The sequence below is a fragment of the Ictalurus furcatus genome, chromosome 1 (genome assembly GCF_023375685.1).
Source record: "Ictalurus furcatus strain D&B chromosome 1, Billie_1.0, whole genome shotgun sequence".
Lineage (NCBI taxonomy): Eukaryota > Metazoa > Chordata > Actinopteri > Siluriformes > Ictaluridae > Ictalurus > Ictalurus furcatus.
Genome location: NC_071255.1, coordinates 3,555,439 through 3,579,246, shown reverse-complemented (window position 1 = coordinate 3,579,246; position 23,808 = coordinate 3,555,439). Strand labels below are relative to the sequence as shown.

The window sequence follows — 23,808 nt, the reverse complement described above, 5'->3', positions numbered from 1 at the left end:
GCACCAGACACAGGATTTGAAACATAAAAGCGACCTCTGGTGGTCAGGTTGCACTCAGTAAAACTAGAACTTGAATGGATGAGTGCTTTCAGGCAAATAAAACCTATTGCTGTTTCTTTCTTTCCCTGTGATCACAAGAAGAAGGATCTCCAAACCATGATGCTCCCAACACCATGCTTCACCGTTGGCATGAGGTTTTGGTATTGAAAATATATCTCATTTATTTTTAATAAGTGTACGCTGTGTACGCTGTTACAGTTAATCTTCCTTTAGCTTTCATCAGATTTCAAGTTCGTGGACTGTTTCTAAACTGAGATCAAGTGTAGAAGATACAAAAATATATTATACATTCACATGCAACATACTTCTATGTTTGCTGTGGAATATCCCTTTAAGGCAGGTCTGTTCATACTGCCAACACTGCACTTTCCACAACAGTCTCATGATTTAGCATTTAGCCCCATGAACCTGAGGCGGCGGAATAAAATGTTTGTTCAGCTGCGAATGCAGCGAAAGGAATGCTGTTTGTCTGCAAAGCTACCATGGGCCAAAAAATTCCCCACAAAGGATGACTTTTGGATGGCCCAGATGGATAAAGTCAAGTAAAGGTCTCTAAATAGAAAGGAAATTGGGTCAAAATGGCATCCTGATTCAAATCTAGGGTTTGTTGATGTGGTTTAAACACAATTCCGCTTCCATGAGTAACTGGCTATGATATGATTTTCTTAGCTCCAAGTCATCTATCATTAAACATTAAATTATTTTCATTGGGTAAGACGGAAGTATGTACTGCTTCACAGACTACTACGTACTCTTTTTTCCCCATTATTGTATATCTTACTGATAAATATGTATTAAGCTACCTTCTCTGTTATGCTAACCATTGCATGTGTTTTCAGGTCTGTTTCACAAGGAGTGAAAGAAAATTCAGCTCAGATTTTTTTTTTTTTTTTTACGTAAAAGTTTTAATTGGTAGTTCACCAACATCCCACAACAGTATTAGCTAGCCGGCTAGCTGTGAATTTATCTGCAAAACAAAAGTAGCTAATGTTAAATGAAAGAATCCAAAGTTGGTACATCCACAGAAAGCTATCTAGCTACAGTTAGATGTTAGATCTAGCTAAGTCAGAAAACAAAGCTAACTAGCCAAATAAGCTAATCTATCTGTACAACTAACTGATGCTGAAAGCTAATTCTTCTGTACAACTAGCTAACATTTGAAGCTAATCCTATAATCTATACTGTTCGCTGATACCGGAAGCTAATCAGTCTATATAACTAGTTCTGATTACCTGAAGTGAACAGTGTGGAGTCAGCATTCAGTTATAGGAAAACTGAACCAGTTGAGTTTGTTTATTTTAATTATTTTCACGGCGAAGCTTGTACCACGTAATAGCTGTCCCTTCCCAGTGTCCAACTATAAATAACTGAGTATTACACACATGTAGAGTCTATGGAAAACGCTCCAACAACACGGAATGGTCCATTTTGTGAAGTCCTGCCACCGTACCCTTCATTACGTGTATGGCCTTTTCTGTTCATCGTTTAATTTCAGTCCCAGCGTCTGTCCAGATGTGGTCAGGGGAGTGAAAATCCTCACTGATAGAGTGCCTGCCTCTTTCTTTTTCAATGTTAAGCGTCCCTGTATCAGACAGAGGTGGACTGTTTGATGCTGTGGAAGCTGAGGCGCGAAGGTGAGGTGGGAATGGACATTGCCCTCGCAACTCGTGCGCGGATGGAATGGTGGTCCTGCCAGCGGTGCCAGTGCTTCCGAACAGCCGAGCGGACCTGTCCGCAAACATATCAATACACATACACATTACAGCGATGATGGCTAGTGTTATTCCCCGGCCACTTTTAGCTCTGTGTGTGATTTACACCTAGGATCTCTATTTTATTACTAAACCCCTAGAGTATGTCGGAAAATGAGATCCACTTAATGACAATTTTCCTTTTTTAATCACTTATATAGAGTCAAATAACACTCTCTTAACATTGTATTGTGTTTGTCCGGTCCAATCAATCGCTGTGCTTACCTCGCTGTTTAGAAAACAGTAGAACACTGACACAAAGAAGCCCTGAAGAAGTATAAGGGAAAATAAATTAGCATGAAAAAAAGAAAAGAAAAAAACAGCAATAGTAGTAATCAATCACTGAAACCAAAACATATTTCAGTTATATAAATCATTATATGGTTATCAACAGGGCTGATGGGTCAGGAGGTGGTGATTAGTGTCTAGCAGCTCTGAAAGTAGTTCCGGCTGCAAGGCAAATCACAGGTTTATATTAAAGCACTCGTTCTAATATGTTATGGTTTCTGTAGTCACGACGTACACTGGGATTTGTATGGCAGATGCTCTACGTGATGTAAATAATCAATGAATTTAAACCGTCTTGCTACTTAACAAATCGTCATCGGAAGGAGTCTCCAGTGTCAGTAATTTGTACAGACAGATAGACAAGATCTTTTTTCTTTTTTTTTTGATTTTTGTGTTATTGGAAAATAATAAACTAGTAACAGGGGTGGTAACAGGGAAGAGTAACGCCTATTTATATCTATTTATATCCTACCCCGGGTACCTCCGTGTTTGGAAATCACCGTTAGCTAAAACCTCAGCTGAGCTGCCTTATCGGGCAGGCTCAAGAAAACATTTTAAAAGCGGTAGCCTCTTTACACCTTCTCAACGCACTGGGAATGCTTCCAACTATTCCAACATCCCTTGAGACTATCTTACAACCACCGACATCCCATCAAACCTGCAACTTCATAAACAGAAATCTAAACTCCAGTCCAAGCTCTGCTTTTTACAGTTCCACGCTCACACACCTCACGCCAGATGAAGTTAAAGACAGTTTTTACAGTCTGTAAAACTTAGGAATTGGATAATTGCGGGTTTTTTAATTGGTGGAGGAACGTCCAATTCCTGTGGAGGTTGTTTAATGACATTTGAGATGCAGCTACTGTGTTAATCGTGTAAAGAATATTTATAGAAAACGAATAAACGACGACAGGGCGCTGTGGCGTGGACGGTGAATTATTTAACTGGAGTTAATTATTTCCCAATAACCGTACTACTTCCAGAGCTGCTGTTGATCGAAAATGAATCAACGCCTTCTGATTATTTGGACCCTGCTTCACCTTCAGCTCAGGTAACTAAGAAAGGCCTACCTGAAAGGACTGCAGAAAGGAATTGAAATAGATGAAGACGATCTGCGAGATTTCGTCCTCTCCTGGGTTTACGAAGAACAGCATGTACGTGATCCCGAGCAGAGGCAGTAACACGAGCGTGGCCTTCACCGCCTTCCTACACATTTACAATTGATAACAAAATATGATTAAATATCATTTTCATACAAGGATTCTTCAGGTGGTCTTTGACTCCAATAATAACACCAAAAAAAAAAGATTTTTCAGGTGTCTCAATAACTAACACAGCAAAGTGTCCTATATCTGCGCATGCATCAGCGTAAAAACCAAAATGATTGATGGATTTTACTGGAGGGGCGGGACTTCTGTAACTCCTGTGCATACCTGTATTGGATGGTTTCGGATGTGGTGGAGGCCCGGAGTTTGGTCATGAGGATCCTTACTATGTTGAAGAGGAACACAAAATTGATCTGTCGGAAGAATACGACACATCTCAAATGAATCAGCAAAACAGAAAAACAATACAAACAATAGATTAAAAAAATAATTATTTTTTTGAATGAGCATGTGTTCCTTTCCAATTATCCAATCAGCCAATCATGTGGTAGCAACACAATGCATGAAAACATGTAGATACAGGTCTTCAGTTAATGTTCACATCAAACATCAGAGCGAGTGACTCTGTGATCTCTTTGACCGTGGTATGGTTGCTGGTGCCAGACGGGCTGGTTCGAGTATTTTAGAAGCAGTTGATCTCCTGAGATTTTCTAGAGGTTACACAGAATGGTGCGGAAAAAAACAAAAAACATCCAGTTCTGCAGGCGGAAACACCTTGTTGATGACAGAGGTCAAGAGGAGAATGGCCTGAGTGGTTTGACCTTGACAGTAACAAATAATCACTCTTTACACCCGTGCTGAGCAGAAAAGCATCTCAGAACACAGAAGACATTAAACCATTGGGATCTTAGTAAATCCGAGCCTGTGAGTTGACGTTAAGGATGTGCGATGAGTATTCAAATGCTGATATCACTATTCGCGTATTTGTTATGCGTTAAGTCAGGGAGAAAGTATTAAAATCGATCGGAACGCCTTATTTTGCAGTACAGTTTCAATAAGGTCCCGAAACTCTTATCCTCCAATGGAGACGAATCGGGTACTTCGGGTTTGCAGATCCAACCCGTTTGATATCAAAAGCAACATTCATCTCTGTTTATATTCGATTCAATAACATGCAGCTATCTGTAGTATACTTAATATCGTTATTACAGACATGCATCAACGATGTGATCGCATAGCTAAGACTTTTAAGACTGTCTTCTCACCATAAGCACCAGGATCATGGGGCCTTGGTAGATGTAGTCTGTGTATATGCCTGCTCTCTTCCCAAACCAACACCTGATATTCGCGAAGAAAAGAAAGGAACGTTGATGAACGTATACACAAAAATATGAACATTTTATGAAAGACGTAGGAAAAACCCCCATACTGTAAATTGCAGATTCATGTCTACATGTCTATGCAATGGTGCTACAGAACATGTTCTGGCATTTAATTTCCACATACACTTACTTCTCGTTGTCGTAGTACAGCTTTCCGATGGCCCAGGCAACGATAATAGGCGAAGGAATACCTAAACAAAACAGGGATATTTATTTACACACGATTTTGTCCTTGAACCCAGCTCATCGGCGGATACATTCAAAACAAGACAAGTGCTGGTTTATAAGCTGGTAAATAATAAGAGGTGGAGCCATACTGTTCGATTTAGACTCCTCGTCGATGTTTATTTCAGTGCATCCATCTTCTCAACCAGACGCCATCGTATTATTTAAAACTGTCTCTTGCAGCTGAGAAGAAACTCGATTTCCTTTTTCAGTCCGCATTTTCTATCCCTGATTTTTTTTTTTTTAAAGACGAGTGCTTAAATGTAGTGGTCCAGAATCTATTAAAAAAAAATGCTTCTAGCCAAGAAAAACCTGCCAACTTTGGAGGCGTAAACTACATGCACGTGATTTTAATACTCTAAATGAGGAGCCTTACGCGCGTGCGTAACCCGTTTCTGAAGGCGAGGAACTTTCCCTGCATAAATATTGGACTTAATTTGCTGCAGTGATAGGTCGGCTGAAAATATATATTTTTTAAAAATATGATCTATATGAGCTTATCCAAATAGTAATGTTTTGTTTGTACTCGTGATGATCAAATATGTAGGGACTTACACCATCCGATGCAGATGAACATCCATTTCTTGAGCTTGTCAGTGGAGTAGGTGAGCACGATGGCTGTGTGAAGATAACAGCCTTCGCCGAACATCCAGAAAAAATTGGCCATGTGGAAGTAGTTATATGCTGTCGTCACTAAACGGCACCATGGCTTATAGAGCGAGCGAGTGAGAGAGAGAGTGAGAGGGAGGGAGATTTTGTAAAAGTTTAGACTGAGTGTCCTTCATCAACTTTGCCCACAAAGTGCTTTTTTGCTTGTACAGCTGATACAGATATACTGCGCTATCTTTCAAATCTTGCTGCCTAAGAGTCTGCTGACTCGAGAGTGCCGCAATCAGCAGGCGATAAATAATAAATCAATATGAAATATAAATAGCTTTTACGCCATCTAACCCCAGTAGTGCACTGGGTCCAAGGTGATCGCATTGTACATCACATCAGTGCTTATAAGAATTCGACCGTTTTGGTCTTTTGTGTCTCACCACGTTGCTCTCGTGTACATCAGGGTTCATGGTGAGCTGAACGATGAACCACGTCGCATTTCTCAGGATGAAGGCAGAGGTTAGATTCCAGTGGATGATGTTCCTTAAACAGCGAATACTCCTGACACAAAGAGAGACAAAGAGTGGATTGGACCATATTCAGATTGGTCACGTGTTTTTCTATTTTCAAGACAAAAGATTTTGTGTTTCTGGTTTCTGAGTAACATGACAAGCTGTGTGTATCTGTGTGGGTCTTATTAAAGGAATTTATAGTTGCTATAACTTAAGCGAGAACAGGAACTAGCTTGTTTCGCAAAAACGTTCCACACAACTATAATTGGATTAAAAAAATCATACAATTTTAACTGAATTTACACACATGAACCAGTTCAAAAGTTTACATACGCTTGATTCTTAATACTGTGTGATTATATTATCAACGACTGTTTTTTTTTTTATCTATTTTTTTTTAATGATAGTTGTTCAAGAGTCCCTTGTTTGTCCTGAGCAGTTCAGATAAATCCTCCAGGTCCATACACTATCCTTTTCTTTTCCAGAATCTTCTGCATATTTGATACTCAGCACAACGTGCTCGTACACAACTATTACAAAAGGTGCAAACATTCACTGATGCTCAAGAAGGAAACACGATACATTAAGAGTGCAGTGGGGTATAAACTAAGGTTAACACTTATCTCACTTTTCCACTAATTAATGATGCCCATGTCACTTGTTATAGGCTGTTTATAAAGACACCAGCTTTTTTTTTTTTTCTTTTTTTCCTCAAAGAGCATACCATACATACACTCTAAAGTCTCTATGAATCTTAGTGGACTTACTACTACATTGTGCATCAGCCCAGCATATCCGATTCCCATAAGTCATAACGCTAAAAATAAACCCAATCTGACACGCAATATTAGAATACCACCTCCTCGGCGCTCTAGGGGAGGTCTCTCGCTTCCAAGCGTATTTATATTTCATATTTATGCATTATTTATCTCCCGCTGAATCGCTCCACTCCCAGGTCCCCAAACACTCTCGTCTGGCAGGGTACGGAGGATATTTTCAGGAGCCCAGCATTAAGTACGTCATGTGTGTACGATAGACGAGAGTGCCTCTTAAAAGATCATGAGGTGAGCTAATGCTAGGTTCATTGCTTAGCCAGCTAAATATATCTTAAAGTCATCTTTCCGCTTGAATCCAATGTGACGTTTAACCCGAATCAGGATTACCTTAAGAAATAAATACAGGTACATAAAGTTAAAATAAACATTATGAAAAATTTGCATTTTTCAGCTATAACAAAAAAAAAATACCCCAAAAAACTATTTTACATAAAAAAAATGTTTTATTGTTAAAACAAATTATAATCAATGTATTTTTTTAGAATACATTATATTAATTTGTATTCCACTGTTTAAGAAATAGAAATAGTTAAATAAAAATTTAAATGAAAACATGTCATAGTGTGTTAGCTATAAATAACACTACAACAATTTATTTTTATTTAACCAACATTAACAAAATTGTATTCAATTATTTAAAATATATATTTTAATATATTCATGCAAGTAATTCAGCTGCAATTAAAACGTTCTCATTTATATATAAACATCATTTAAATGTAACTTTTATAGCTATTATATCTACATAAACCAAACTAACCCAATTCTATTCAATGTAATTTGCTTTTAATAGATTGAATTCATTTGCATTTAATAGAAACATTAACTAATCAATTCATTACACATACAGTAATAGCTCAAAAAGTAATAAATGCATAGCAACAGTGAATGAATGTGCAATGAACAAGCTCAGAAAAATAAACAAATTTAAAAAACTAAAGTAAATAAATATATAAACATTTTTATCATAAAATAACTGATTAAATAATTAAATAAACATATAAATAAATAGTCTGATGCAGAAAAATATATAATATATTTATGCTATAAAATAAAGGATAGAACTGAATTACGCAATTGACTGATTTTATGTATTTGCTTCTAAAATGGCCGTTTGATATCCAGTCCATGGACCAATCTGATTAACTGCTTGTTGCTATGGTGACAGCAGAACAGGCGATGACGCAACGTAATCACTCGGCAAACACAAAACAGGCACTAATGCAGGGCATCGAACCCAATTTATACGGCTATAAAGGTTTTATAAAAGCCCTTAAACAAACTGTTTCCATTGGCACAGACCGAGCAGCACAGCTGCTGCCGACATGCGGTCCATAAACTGTTGGGATTTTATAAAACCTTTCCAAGCAGGAAAGTGAATTAAGCGATAAAACACAGCCGAGCGGTTCACGACTCAATAGCATTAACATATGGTGTTTAGTTTTAGATCGAGCTTCAAAATAACACGCCGTTCAAGCAGACTCGGAAACGTCTGAGAACCTAAAACAATTTTTTTGTTGGAAAATACAGGTCCGCTACAGGTACGAACGACGAGTGCGATTTTGGATAAACAGATTTCATCTGTAACACGGCTTCTCTTAAGCTGTGATACTAAAAATATCAAAACGCAAAACTTCACGGTTTTGGTTCCCAACTGCATTATCTGAAATGGTGAAAAATGCTTTAAGCTCCGCCCACTCAATGTATGTGTTGTTATGGTATACATAGAGTATGACATAACATTTCCTTTCCTAACTGTACGAATTACACGTTACGTATTCGCTACATGGGGTCTACACTTAAATCCGCAGCAATGTCTGAGACGGTGAGGACAGACGAGCATCCCTAACTCATTTATCTTCAGTTTTCAATGCTTCAAAGGAATCCTGTCGAGATATCGGCGTTTCACAGCTCAAAATCCATTCAGCGAAAACGTGTTCATGTAAGCCATTAGCTAGCTGAGTGAGCTAGACTAGCTAGCCAGGTCTTTCGATGTTTCGCAGTATCAAAGCATGGTATTACGCTTAAGATGTCACTTCAGCGTTGGGTAGTTGGGTAGCGATTGCCTGTTGTGTTAAACGTTTTTGTTTAGTGCTGTGACGGCCCACGTAGCTAGACACATGGATGAATTAATGAGCTAGCTAGCTAATAAATCTAGCAAAGTACAGAGACCCAGATGTTTGCTAGCCAGCTAACATTACTTTGCTTTATATACTGTTCACTTCCGCATAGCTCACCTGATTTGTTAAGATAATGGTTAAAAATTGAGAACATTTTCGGATTCGTTGTGTCAGTTGTGAAGTAACTTACGCAATTAGTTTTTCCACCAGGCGACGTATTCGACGCTACAGGGACTTCTATAACTGCTGAAGCAGTTAAGTTAAACCTTTAGATGCTGAATCATCAGGTAACGATTAACACTGTCGCAGGATGAGTTACTACTATTAGAAAGAAACACTTTTATAAAATTGGGTTTCAGTTTAAGGTCATTTAGTTGTGAATAATAAACTTACTAACTTTAATGAAATGACAGCAAAGGCACCCTTGATCATTCTCGCAGCAGCATATCAGTATGAGCCGAATTTCACGTTTATTTCAGGTTTATTGTGTTATAACTTGCTAATGCTAATGCTAATGCTAACACCGACAGCCAGCCCACATATGTGAGACACGCGAGTCAGTTTAACATGTAGCATCGAGCATGCTCTAGAAGACTGTATTGTAACCTGAGTTGCTGTTAGCCACTCGATCTGCTCTCGATCTGCTCTGTGGACATATACTGAGCATTTGAGTCTCCTATCAAGCAACATTTGCATTTTTCAAGCTAGGTATTTATCTACTTGTGAGGTAAATTTCTCCTACTGTAGTTCATACTTTTTTCGCCATAAACAGTTTTAAATAAACAGTAAATCCTTGCTAACTCCATTGGTTACCATAGATTCTGGGGGCGGAGCTCTGTGTGGGAAATGTGGGGGGGTGGGCTCAAGGAGTACAAATATTATCCTGATGAGACATTGTAATCTTGTCAAATTTGTACTTATTGCACCTTTAACGTTACTTCAGTGTATAAATGAACCTGATTACAATTTTAATCAAGCTCAATCAAGATTATTATTATTATTATTATCATTATTATTATTATTATTATTATTAAACCATTCTTGGTACTGGACTAAGTTTTTTGGATCCCACAGTGCACACACACACATACGCACACACACACAGCTCAACCACTCACCCACCCACCCACACGCTGTGCCATTGTGGACTGAGTATGAACTGCTATTGTTATTCTGTGATGCTGGAGTAAAGCATGTCCTAGTTCAAAGTTTTCTAGACCAGAAAGCAGCAGGGAGGCAACGGAGATGGAAGAGAACATCATCTTGCATCATGATATACGCATATTAAAGTTTCATTCCTTTTGTAAAGGTTGCAAACGTCGTCTAACCTCATTGTCGTCTAACCTCAATCTCTCGTATAGGCTCAGGTGGGAAAGTTCTTCAGTCATTGTACTTCATCGGACACTTTACATAGGTAATCATCCCTTCATAGTGTCTCATTTTTACTCTTACTTTCTCCTCACAAACGTGTGGAAGCCCGTTTCCGCCTCGGAGGAAAACAAATAATAAAAGTGGCAATTGCGACTTTATTTCTCGCAATTTTAAGATAACATCTCACAATTCTGACTTTTTTCCCCCCACAATTACGAGTTTACATCTCACAATTCTGACTTTTTTCCCCCCACAATTACGAGTTTACATCTCACAATTCTGAATTTTTCCCCACAATTACGAGTTTACGTCCCGCAATTCTGACTTTTTCCCCCCACAATTACGAGTTTACATCTCACAATTCTGACTCCCCCCCCCCACAATTACGAGTTTTACATCTCACAATTCTGACTCCCCCCCCCACAATTACGAGTTTTACATCTCACAATTCTGACTCCCCCCCTCCACAATTACGAGTTTACATCTCACAATTCTGACTCCCCCCCTCCACAATTACGAGTTTACATCTCACAATTCTGAATTTTTTCCCACAATTACGAGTTTACATCTCACAATTCTGACCTTTTCTCTCTCGCAATTACAAGTTTACATCTCACAATTCTCACGTTTTGTTCTCACAATTTAGACATCCACTTAATGCAGTACCTGAAATGTGACTGTCATGTATATCAGAGAAGGAACTCCCAGCAGCCACCGCACCTCACTGCATCACAGTCACATGACCACCTGCACCTGAATCACGTCATGTTAACGAGCACCTACGTGCATATAGCCACAGTTTGCACTGCACTCCTTGTCTTACGTTTGTTTTCTTTGCCATGTTATGCTCTCGCTGGGTTTTTTTTTTTTGTTTCTGTATCCTTGTACCTTGCCACAAGTTCCATAGTTCGTGTTTTGTTTTGAACTTTATTAAAAGAAAATCTGCACTTGCATCCACTTTGTGACAGAGACTAACTAACTAAGCGTCTGGTTTTCTCCGTGGCGGAAAAGGACTTTCATATAAATGAATGTTATTTTAATTTTAAAAAATAAATAAAAGATCTCATTAAAAAAAAGGGAATTAAAAGAATTAATATAAAAGTGTGATGAATTTTGAAGTCATAAGAAAAGATTCAAACACTAAATCCACCCTTAGCCCTAACCTTAAACGTCTTAGTATGTTTCATGCAAATTAGGAGAATAGTTTTTAAATCATTCAATTTTCACTTACTTATACTTAGGAGGATCCCAATCATGTGAACGTAATGTATAAGTAAGGAATAAAACACTTGGGGTGTGCTGTTTATGGAAAATAATCAACAATGGGTTGGTGGGAGGAAGGAACGTTACTGTTACCACGCCAAAGTTTCGTATTTGACTATAACAGCATGTCCCGGAGTGTTTTATAGCACAACAATTTGCCAGTGATTAAAACTTTTTATTCATAAAAGAATGACAGCTAGTCATTTTTATCCATTTACGGTTACATTTCAGCTGCTGACACTGGAGACTCCTTCCACGAATGTTAAATAAATCAATGTTTACACGTTTTTCTTTGTTAGAGATGAAAACTTCAAGCAAAGAACAAGCACATTAATATAAACCTATGATTTGATTGGTAGCTGAACCTACTCTTAGAGCTGCTGCTGTTCTTCTGCCCAAGAATTCGACAGTGTTGTGATATAAATATCGTTAAAAATGATAATCGAAGATAAAACTTGTTCTGTATATTTTTTTCCCCTGACGGCCTTACCTGAGTCGTAAGAAGATTATGAAGGCGATAAGGAGAGTGAACAGTGACAAGCAGTGACCCAGGTAGTTAATGATGACAGCGATTCGATAATGCAGCTTGCTCTTCCTCTGCAACACACACGAACCAAATGAAAATCTGAATCGAAAGTAGCTATCTATATTTTTTTTATAAATACACAAAGTATCCTAATGTTCATGTATTCAAAAGAAACAATTTGATCAGCATGAACATTTTGTCATGATCTATAAATGTTCTTAGGTAAAATGTCATGATATCGTGTGTCATTTTTCCATTATCATAGGCATTTTTACCTGCCTCGTTTGTTAGCGTTCTTACGGTAGGCATGCTATTCGTGAACTGACAAAAGTTTGCATCAGCACATGACGTGAAACGTGAACGATTTATATTAACTGAACGTCAACGTCATGCTCGTAAGGGAAAACATTAGTTATGGGAAGCAAATTGTAGCCAAATTGAAATCTAAACAGTAGTATGAGATATGATTCTACTCAGCGAACTGCTATCAAGCTGCTATCATCCAGTCTGCTATCTGTTTGGATGTTTCACAAATGATGTAAACCTTCACATAGTTTTGTTGGTGGTAGAAGATTGTGAAAAACTGTGTTCATGAAATGTGTTTTGTAACAAACATGCTCAAAATGGAAGCTTTGAAAAAGTGAACTTGGTAGCGAATAAGGCTTGTTAACAATTAAATGTAAACACAAGGTTATGCTAAGTGTAGAACTCTTTACAGTTGAAAGATTCACTGTAAATTTTTTTTTTGCATATTAATAAAGATATGCCATGTAGATGTCTGTTACTGGCTTCCTAAGTAAATATCATAAGCTAGAACTATATTCAAGCTAATATAACATTGGAAATCCAATATGGACACGAAGTGGCAGTGATTGGACGAGCAAAATGTGTTTATAATGTTTATAAAATAACTTCTTACTGTAACAGATCTTTTCAAGGCCTGACTCTTCCTAAATGTGGATCTCTGTTTGTTTCCTACCTCACGCATGATAAAACGTTCTGCCGACAGTGACTCATGAGCCACTTGTGGGCGAACGTCGATCTTGGTGAATGTGCTCTATGCAGGTGCTACTGGTGATTTCAGAGCGGATACAGCCATGACTCGCTTCCTTGATTCTTTCCTTAATGCTTTCATTGTTAACATTTCGCTAATTAAATTGCACAGCCAGTCGCTCACATACAGCACAACTAAAAGTCAGAGATCAGGAAACGCACTTATGTTTGTAAGTTTACATTTGAGAAGATTTTCACGTCAGCTGGCTTAGAAATACAGATTTGTACAGCACCAGAGTGTCAACAGTGCTAACAATAAAATCCTAGCAAGATTTTATCCCCACCCTCTTGTTTTGTTTTGGCTCACCAATTCACAAATCAATATTCACCGAGATAAAGTTAGAGTGAAGCAAAAGTAACAGCTACCATAAGCAAATGCACGTCTTTCGCATCCCACGTCCTTTCCTCTTCAGTGAATTCCCCTTTCTGAGAGACGAATTTTATTCTTGTTTGGTCCGAATGCTGTTTAAGATCAATCTTAACGTACATTTTTATCCATTTTGCCCTACAGCATTTTGTCTGAAATTTTACAGGAAACTACTATATGCTTATTACTATAAATTCAATAAATATTGTATTGAATGAGATATAACTCGAGTGATTCCATCACCAGTGGGAAAGACTTGGTTTCAAACTCTAGTTCGTCTAATATTGCGTCTAATCTCTCCAGACCGTCACGTATTCCATTTAATGGGTGTTATGTCACTTGGGAGTGCCGAATCTAACCCCATTTTTATTACTATGTCTGGCTGATTCGCTCTTGCTTGTTTATCTAGAAGTGCCACAGGATCTTATCTTTATCATGTGGGGTTCTCCCTATTTGGACATCTAACCATTATATTAAACATGTGTATGATCCCTGCTACTTGGTTATACATGTTGCTCCTTCTTGCATGTGTTTTTGTGTACTTGTGAAGGTGTGTGTGTGTGTGTGTGTGTGTGTGTGCCACTCATGCATTACCTGTACATTGAGAATAGCTTTGCACTGAGAGTAGTTGCTTTTGGGGGCCCAGGTCCCATTAGCCAGACACTTCCGGAAGATTTTATCTACGGAAGAGAAAGTGAAGCAGGATACGTTAGATAAATCTGTGAACTAAAAAGTGTACCGATTCAACCTTCTGTCCTTGTTTCACTTTTTCATTGTAAATACAGTGTGTTATGATTGATGTATGTCACTGAATTCAAAGAGTAAAGGTACTATTTTGGAAATTCAAGCTACTTGCAGAATAACTTTTAGTAATGTAGGATGTACTACAACCAATGGAGTTGTTTTTGGTCATTTAAACAAGTTGATGTATTTTGAGCATTCCGTTAAATGGTAAAATGTAATTGTTGCCATATGGCAACAAAATGCAATAGTGGAACTGGTGGAATGGTATGCGCTTTCCTGAATTGAAACAGGCCTACATAGCAAAAAAAAGACTTGGTTTCTCTAATAATTTATTTACATTTTTCACATTCAAAATAAGAAAAACTGTTGTCATTTCAGACATTTTGCAATTGCACTTTAGTTTTCTAAATCTTGTCTTTTAAGAGTAAGAATTAAAAACCCAAGAGAAAGAATGAAAACGATCCTAAACATGTTTGGATGTAATTTTTTTGTACGCATTTTGAGTGATGTAATTCCTTTCTAGACGATTTTAGAAACTTTTTCATGCTTACTAGGTTGGTGCGTAAAAACTCTGCAACTCATAGGGTGGGTTGCACCAATAAGGATTCAATTAAGCACAGTTTAGAGCTAATCTAGGATTTGTTGATCTGGGCTTTATTTTAAATCGAGTTGTGTTGCACCACTTACTTTTAAACACAGATTGACAAATCGGGGATTAGAATTCTAACCCTCTATTAAAACCTCCATTTACGATGAATTTTCTCCATCATGATAGAGTCGCCATTGACAACATTGCGGATTTCATAAACGTGGAAATATATGAATTCTCCAGTGAAAAGGAAAACATTAAAATGAAAAAATAAAAAATCTGAGTTTAAAGTGATTGAGCAACAAGATTATAGTGAATCCAGGTTTATTGTGAAATTAAATCCAGGATTAACGTGATGGTTTAAATGTAAGCCTGCTTATTTTTAAACAAGGTTTAAAGTTTGGTGCAACACAATTATTAGATAAACCTTTGTTTAATCTAGATTTAAGCTTAATCCTTATTGGCGCAACCCACCCATAGCCTGGAATATAGTAATAGGAATTCTAATATCATACATTTTGTGTTATTTTAGGCTATATGATACTTTCCACCACTGCACATTGTTGCCATATGGCAACAATTTACCGGAATTTATATGTTTTAACAAAAAATCTTACCCACTATAGTTTCAATAAAGCAGCACTTATTATTTTCTGTTATTTTGTCAGCAAACCTAATTATTATGAATCACATCTCGTATTACAAAAACGTATCAGTGGCCAAGTTCCTAGATGCTCTATTACAAATTTCCCTTCTGTAGTTCCTGCCGCTATTCTGATCAGATTCCAGATTGACAATGCCTATCTGCCAGGGATGCCAAGAGACTTGGTACGTGTCCAGAGAATGAGACGCTGTTCTCTACTCGACCCTTTAACCTGCACGCAAACTAAAATCCAGGTCAGCTATGTTCCCATTCCGCTTTCTGTGTCGGGATCTCACGGTACATAATTGCCTTACATTTTAACCAGCAAGCTCGGTTAAGCAAATAAAATATGTTCATTAGAGACAGTTTGTTTTATTATAACTTAGGACTATAAAAACCTACATTAACCTACATCTATTATTTGGATTTTTAAATATTGAAACTACTGAACTTGAAAAAAAAATGCAGAAATTTATCAACACGAAAATTAGTTGTCAACAACAGAAAGTAAATTTTTACAACACAGAATTTTTGTGGATTTTATTCACCTTACCACATATCAGAAATTAGTAGTGGAATGGTATAAAAAAAATCACTGTAATAAAACTATATATTATTTAATCATTAATCACACTGATTAAAGCTGCTATAAAATAAGTAATAAGAGAAGCTAGCTTGTTTTGCAGATGTTTAACATCTGTTAACGTAACCATAAACAGATTAAAAAATATGACGTGTTCTTTAATAAACAAAAAATGGTTAGAACTGGAAAATTGCTGTGACGTAATAATAATAATAATAATAATGTGGTGTAACGAATAAAACACTTCATGGCATGCTGTTCTTACAAAATAATCAGTTATACCCCCCACACCCCCAAATCAACCCCCACACCCACATTTGCTTTATTTCACTATTGTGACATCATCAATGTTATTCAAATGTTTACATGAATACACTCCTAACATACAGCATTGCGAATAAATAAATGAGAACCCAAATAAAATCTTCCCATGATTATGCCTTTGCATTGACAGACACAGTAGAGAGGAATTGGACACTGGAGACTCCTTCCAGAAAATGCATCATTAACATCTCTGACCAATCAGAATTGTGAATTGAGCACTGTGATGTTAGTATATGTAAGTGTGTGTGTGTGTGTGTGTGTTCTCTGAATCATTACCATGTAAGATTGACAGCCAGTAAAACTAAATAAAGAGGTGAAGAATACCTTTGTGCCTGATCATTCACAAACACAAACACACACACACACACAAACACTTACTCTAATGTGTACACGTGCCACACAGTCTAGTTATGTACTGAATGTTAAATTCATTAAAGTCCTCGAGTAAAAATAAACCAGAACACACATTCTCCTTTCTATTCCTGTTATCCCCCACTACATTATGTTTGATATTCCAAAAACAGGAAACACAGACTCCATACCACCCTTAAAAATATTAAACTGCACACTGCAAGAGTCAAACCATATATATATATATATATATATATATATATATATATATATATATATATATATATTAGGGATGCACCGAAATGAAAATTCTTGGCTGAAGCCGAAACCGAACATAATGAAAAACTTGGCCGACAGCCGAAGGCCGAATTCTGAACACGTTTTTTCGCGTTTTTTCCATTTATTTTGCCATTTTTTTCACCACTGCATAAATTAAATAGTCAAAATGTGCTTTTTACTATTTTGTCTTGCTTTTCAAAGAAAAAAATCAATTATAAAAACAACAATTTTAAAATATGTATTTAACACTGAACATTTTTTTTCATTCCATCAGGCATAGGCTACCAACAAGGCACAATATAACTTTAAATAAATAAACGAGTAAAATAAAAATATTTTGATGTGGTCATCTTTGAGCCCCCCTTGAATAGCCTATGTTAGGCCGATAACTGACTGCTGAAAGAATGTAACACTCTGTAGCCTACAACTAAAAAGTGCATTAAAAAGTGCATTGACAAGAGTGCAGAAAATGGTTCTATTGGGTTCTATACGGCTGATTATATTGGGGATATATACCGCTCGCGTCCCTGTACACCTCACGGAGTATTACAGTAGATATAGTATAGTTAGATACGTTGTTAATGTTATGTTCCTTGATAGATTTAGTTAGTTTAAACTATAGATTAGTTCATTTAGTCCCCGCCGGTTTTTCCGCTCCCAGTCCATAGTACTAGTTCATGTTTCTTGTTTTGTGTTTTGACCCTGTTTTCTGTGACCGCGACTCTGATTCCTGGTTTGCCCCGTTTATGCCTGTTTGCCGATCGCCCGACCCTGTTTTGTCTTTACAAACTGTCTTTACCTGCTTCCGTACTCTACTCCCTTACGTCTCGCGACGTGACAGAGTACTCCAGAACAGAAACAAAACAAACGCACGTGTCCACAGTAAACTTCTGTCAACATCCGAAGAGCACGTAGCTCGTGTACGTAGCTCGTGCATGCGCGCGCCCCCTCATCGAGGTTGTGACATTCGCGCATCTCACTCTGGTTGCTAGGCTATTTGGTTGTGTCATCAAACACGTCACTGTTCGGTCAAATTTATTTGGCCTTTTCACTTATTCGGCCGAACATTGAAAGTGCTTTTTTTTTGCTATTTTCTGCCGAATAATTTTGGTTGCTGAACATTCAGTGCATCCCTAATATATATATATATATATATATATAAATGGATCTATATAAATGGATCTTCCCTGAAACCGAGTTTGATTACTAATTATATTTTAAACATCCCTGCCCAGATTCAGATTTAGTGTTAGAGGAAAGTTCCATGTATTCAGAGTCGGGTTACACACATTTAATTGAGCTGTGTGTAGTTCAGAGTGAACTACCAGCTCCTCCCTTGAGAATATCGCACAATAAAAAAGTTGGGATGTGACTCAGACATGCTTCTGCCTTCCGAACTTCCCAATAGTCTGTAGTTACATCTAAGGTCTGAACACCGATCCTCACTAAGCACGACTCACAACTCAACTCCATTATGACACCGCAAGCAATGCTGAGGTGCATGGATCGAAGGTTATAAGGCTAATAAGACAGGAAGACGTGAAGATAAACAAACTGAAACTGTTTGGCTAGCCTTAGGACAAAACAAGAAGAAGAGGAAGAGGAATATTCGTTTAGAATAACAAGACATTTAGTATGCTAGGCTTTGCAGCTGTTCTTGCCAAAAAAGTTTAATTTCCCTTTGCTCAATAAGATATAAATATTGTCAAATAGTTTGTACAGCCACACTTGGACTTTATTACCGCCTCCAAGCGCTTTCCCATCCGCTGAGCAGCTTTTGGATGCTCTCAGAGTCAGAAGACTCCATAAACTAAAATTGTGAACTAATTACAATGAATGTTGTTAGCGACTAACGGCAGATATCGTCTACTCGATACATGGTGTGATGTTTTAAAATCTCTCCTTACTGGTGGTGTTGTATCGGACTCCGTAGAGGAACTCCGGACACGGACGCGACACCATCTCCCCGGCCACGCTGAGCGGCCAGCAGGTGCCGATGCCATCGATAGCTGTGCTGCAAAACACACCTACGCAAAGAGCGGGGGATTACCAATCTGTCATCTGGGGAGGAAATGGATGGCACGACAGGGAACAGATATAACCATGACACATACCCGAGTTATTAGTGTCAGAGTGATTAGCGGCATCCAGATGGTACACTGATTAAAGAGAGACAAAACAAAAAGAAAGTCATGTATATGCAAACAAACAAAAAAACAAAAGAAGTGATAAATCCACATTTCAGCACAAAACTGCTAACCAGTTTAGCTAAACAATACAGACCCACAATGTACATATATAAATTAGTAGTGTACTTGCTGACATGATCTCTATGTTCTCTTCCTTACAGTATTCGCTCTAAATTCTGGTCAGCAAGTGAGGGGTTTCTAGAAAACATGGTAACCTGACCACGCCAACTCTACTCTTGTAGCTAACATTTCTTTTGAATCCTAAGACTGCATATCATGACTTAAAAGGCAGCTTAGCATTATCTAGCATTAGTTAACAAGCTAGTTAGCTGTTAGTCAACTTACTTTTTGATACTAGAGGTAATTACTAATGTGAAATTTGACAAACTATCATGACATGGCCTTTACAGACTTGCTAGCTAGCATTAGCTGTTTAGTAGTTAGCTGTTATCTTGGGCTCTTTTGTTTTTTGCTGCCAAGCCTATTTGAAGTGCTTACAAGTTGCTCTAAGTCAATCTTAATACTAAATTTGGTTAGCTATCATCACATGACGTGACAGAATGCTTATGTAACCTGCTAGATAGCATTAATTGTTGAGCCTGTTAGGTATGTTTGTTGACACAAAAACTAGGCCTTTTTAAAGTTTCTATGCTATAAGTAAACCCTAATGTTATATTTGGCTAGTTTTCATAACATGACCTGACAGACATTTTATGTAACTTGCTAGCTAGAGTTAGTTGTTTAGCTAGTTAGCTATGTTAGTCAGCATTTTTGATAGAAGAGCTAACCCTATTGAAAAACACCTAGTGAGTGAAGAAATGTCACATGTAGAGTTACTAGAAGCTAAACAAGTAATTGTGGACTTCAGTATCATGGTAAATATGCTAATATAATATCAATTTAGTGAGTTAGCTCAACATTCATGACTATTCCATACCCTGTACAAAGTGTATCATTGACAGGACTGTAACGATGGCTATCTAACTGACTGAATATGAGATTAAAGATGCTCACTCTCACTCTCTCTCTCTCTCTCTCTCTCTCTCACACACACACACACACACTGAAACGCACATGTGTGATTTCCAGAAGCCAGCATTAGCACGGCATCGCAGGTGAGATCAGCTGACACCTTCACAACCACAAAAGGCAAGATAGACAAGACCTGAGGAAAAAGAGAGGAGACAGAAAAAAAGAAAGACAGAAAGAGAGATAGTTAGGAGTTGCCCAGAGAGGACAAAATGTCGTTCATTTTACCCTTAGTTGATCCCACATCTGTTTTTTTTTTTTTTTTTGGTATATGAGTTGGCTATTTTAAGAAATCAACAAGTGAGCCAAAGTCAACACTTCATATCAGTCTATATCAGCTGACGATTCAGTTTCTGTATCTGCGTGTAAGAACAAGCCTAATATCAACACCATTTTCATCACATCGGTATGCATGAGGATGCAATACACTTTCCAATCATGAAATGAATTTGAGTATATCGATCACCATAATCATTTATGTAAGGAATAAAAGAGGGGTATATATATAAATATATAAATAATCAAATCAGTATTGAAGATATATATTGTAACTACCTATAACAGCGTGACCCGAAGGGTTTTTATTCCTTTTATACCACAAAAATTGGGCAACGATTACAGCTGCTTATGTTTATATTACAGCAGCTCTGACTGTAGGTTGGTTGCAATACGTTTATCGTTTTTATAGAAACAACATTTTGTCCCATTTTGTTGTTACTATAGAACGTGCTATTGTTATATGTTTTCTGCGAGGACATGTTTATTTAACGTTATTGGATGGAATCTCCAGTGTCAGCACTTTGTCACAGTAAGACGTAAAGCTGTTTCCAACACGAGAAAGTCTTTGGAACAGAGGAGTGTATGATTTTTTGGTGGGTTTTTTTGGGTAATGCAAAATAACTTGGTAACACAATGACTTTGAAGTTGCTTACCTCCAGGATTTAGCAAATTTGCGATCACTGAAATGAACGCCAAATCAAGGAAACAAAGTAATATTCGGAGAGGCTTGCAATTTTGTGCATGATTTTCCATGCATTTGGGCCAAGACGTGTCATGTGACGTCATCACAACGCGGCATTTGACGTCATCACGACGCGCATTGAGCCGAAGCCCTCTCCGATTCACGTGCGTCGAACGAGTACAGCTAAAAGGTCTCATTTACCAACAAACATCACAGCGAAAGACCGTGTGAAACAATTTTGTGCGACTGCAGTTTCCCCAATTGAATAGTTTTCCGCAAAAAAAAGCACAAAAAAATTCTGCAAGTTGCATATTTACAAAAAATCCGCTGAACAATCCAGCGTTTTTGACCGCAACAATCACATAAAAAAAAAAACCTCAGCGAAATCCTGTATGGACTGATTTCTAGCTATTATAACAACAAGAACTAACTTGTTTCACGAATGTTCCACGACTTTAACTGTAAATCGATATAAAACGTCCAACACACAACACCATTCTTCCATAACATCCTGTAGTTTTAGTGTTGGCAAACTGCTGTGGTATAAGAGGAATAAAACACTATGAGATGGGCTTTAATTGGAAAGTAATCAATGTCAAGGTGATAACAGTAACCCTTCGCGTCAAGTCGCATCGCACCGCCTCTTGGTTGATTATTTTCCTCTAACAGCATGCGCTGTCATGTTTTCTTGCTTATATTTTCAGCTGTGCAGAGCAAAACAAAATATTGCAGGAAGATCTGAACATCTGGAAAATATAGGACTGGGAAATAGACCAATGACTTAATGTGCTGGAAAAATCATAAAACAGTATTTTAGTGGATGTTTAATTACAGTATTGGTTCATTTTTAACTTACTGTATATCGTATAATTGTTATTTTGCACTGTTATAGTTTTGACTCTTGTCATTTTAGGGATTTAAAAAAAAAATCATTTTCCATAATTAAGGGATTACTACTGAGGTCATATACTGAATCGGGTATTAAAGCCGTATCACGCTCAAATGTAGAAGACCGGATATAATAATTCATGTTAAATCAGAATTAATACAGCCTAACATAGCATCATTTTCTTGTGTTACACCAAATGTTTTTTTCCCCCCCAATCCTGCTTGCTAAACTACACATTTCAGAGTGTTTCCCCTCCTCACACACCCAGGTTCACTGCCTGAAGGGCTTTACAATGAGTTGATTCAGGTGTAATGGATCAAGAAAAGTGAAAATGTACTTACAGACTCTACAGTCTCACCTTTAGCATTAGGCAGATCCACATTTTCCTTTCCAGTTGATCAGATGGCAGGCTTATTAATCAGTTCAGCTTAACATCCTGTTTGACTCCAGTGAGGGACTTTTTTTTAGTGTAAGGCAGTCTCCATCTCCATATTTCTGAGTTGTCATATTTAGAGAGCTGTCACATTCCCATGCACATGGAAAGGAAGAGATTTTTAACCCATGTGGAGCTGTTGCCTGAGAGGTCAACAATGCTGCATGATCCTGTCCAGGATGCAAGTTCTTCACACAAAAATATTAGGATTTACAATCCAAAAAAATAAATAAATAAATAAATAAACCAAATTGCACATGTCCAAAGAAGCAGAAACCTCCAGGTCACTTCGAAGTGCATGAAATATGAAGTGAAATATCCCATGCACGTGAAGGCAATTCCATAATGTGACAGATAAATGTCGGGGACTTCTTTTTATTATTATGCTCTTCTTCTTCTTTTTTTGTGTTGTTTTCTCCTTTTATTTATTAATTTTGTCCATTTAATCGCGCGCCTGTTAATCCACTGATCGTCTCCGCTTTCCCTTCAAGTTCAAGGGAATCACGCACCGTCCCCGCGCGCGCTCACACCCGCAACCTGACGTTCAGAGGGAAGCTTTGATTGGCACGCGGGTGGGCGTGGCTGACCGCTAATACCCCTCACCCCCGCCCCGCTCCATAAGAATGAGTACAGCCTATAGCCTACTGCGTAGCAGCTGAGGCACGCGCGCGAATCGGCTCGGAATTGTAGGTGTCACGTTCATGGGGGCGATTACAGGCGACAGAGCTCCCGGAAGTTTATCATAACCTACGTAGCCTACTACTACTATTACTACTACTACTACTACTTCTACTACTACTTCTACTACTACTATTACTACTACTACTACTACTTCTACTACTACTTCTATTACTACTACTTCTACTACTACTATTACTACTACTACTACTTCTACTACTACTACTTCTACTACTACTATTACTACTACTACTACTTCTACTACTACTATTACTACTACTACTACTATTACTATTACTACTACTACTACTACTACTACTACTTCTACTACTACTACTTCTACTACTACTACTACTACTAATAATAATAATAATTAGAGGAAGAAGAAGAGTTAGAAGAAGAACAATACTACTACTACTACTACTTCTAATAATAATAATATTAAGAAGAAGAAGAAGATGAGTGGGAGAAGAAGAATTAGAAGAAGAACAATACTATTAATAATAATAACAAGAAGAAGAGGAGGAGCAGGAAGAAGAAGAATTAGAACAATACTACTAGTAGTAGTAATAATAATAAGAAGAAGAAGAGGAAGAATTAGAAGAACATTACTACTACTAATAGTAATAATATTGATGCTAATCATAATAATAATA

General features: G+C 37.6%; 1 protein-coding gene across 2 annotated transcripts; it reads right to left on the bottom strand.

Moving 5' to 3' along the window:
• Positions 1-61: 61 nt before the first annotated feature.
• Positions 62-23,316, bottom strand: LOC128604647 (corticotropin-releasing factor receptor 1-like). Of its 2 annotated transcripts, none has more exons than XM_053619852.1 (14): positions 22,383-23,316; positions 20,237-20,327; positions 19,088-19,132; positions 18,881-19,000; positions 14,055-14,140; positions 12,005-12,111; positions 5,853-5,973; positions 5,368-5,521; positions 4,718-4,778; positions 4,471-4,543; positions 3,533-3,618; positions 3,170-3,305; positions 2,037-2,078; positions 62-1,788 (listed from the first exon to the last, which is right to left on the bottom strand). In XM_053619852.1, exons 2-14 carry the CDS (start codon positions 20,259-20,261, stop codon positions 1,648-1,650), a joined length of 1,197 nt encoding a protein of 398 aa, XP_053475827.1. In that variant the 5' UTR covers positions 20,262-20,327; positions 22,383-23,316; the 3' UTR covers positions 62-1,647. The 2 variants fall into 2 exon arrangements, with proteins under 2 accessions (XP_053475827.1, XP_053475765.1); XM_053619790.1 differs by having other exon boundaries at positions 22,400-23,316.
• Positions 23,317-23,808: the final 492 nt, after the last annotated feature.

What these genes read in the sequence shown, in the direction of transcription:
- LOC128604647 (XM_053619790.1), bottom strand. Translation starts at nt 22,423, where the DNA reads ATGTGGATCTGCCTAATGCTAAAG. An exon ending in GGCTTCTGGAAATCACACAT is followed by an intron (nt 19,133 to 20,236) that starts GTGCGTTTCAGT and finishes CTCTTTAATCAG; the next exon opens with TGTACCATCTGGATGCCGCT. An exon ending in AAGCTATTCTCAATGTACAG is followed by an intron (nt 12,112 to 14,054) that starts GTAATGCATGAG and finishes TGTGTGTTGCAG; the next exon opens with AGGAAGAGCAAGCTGCATTA.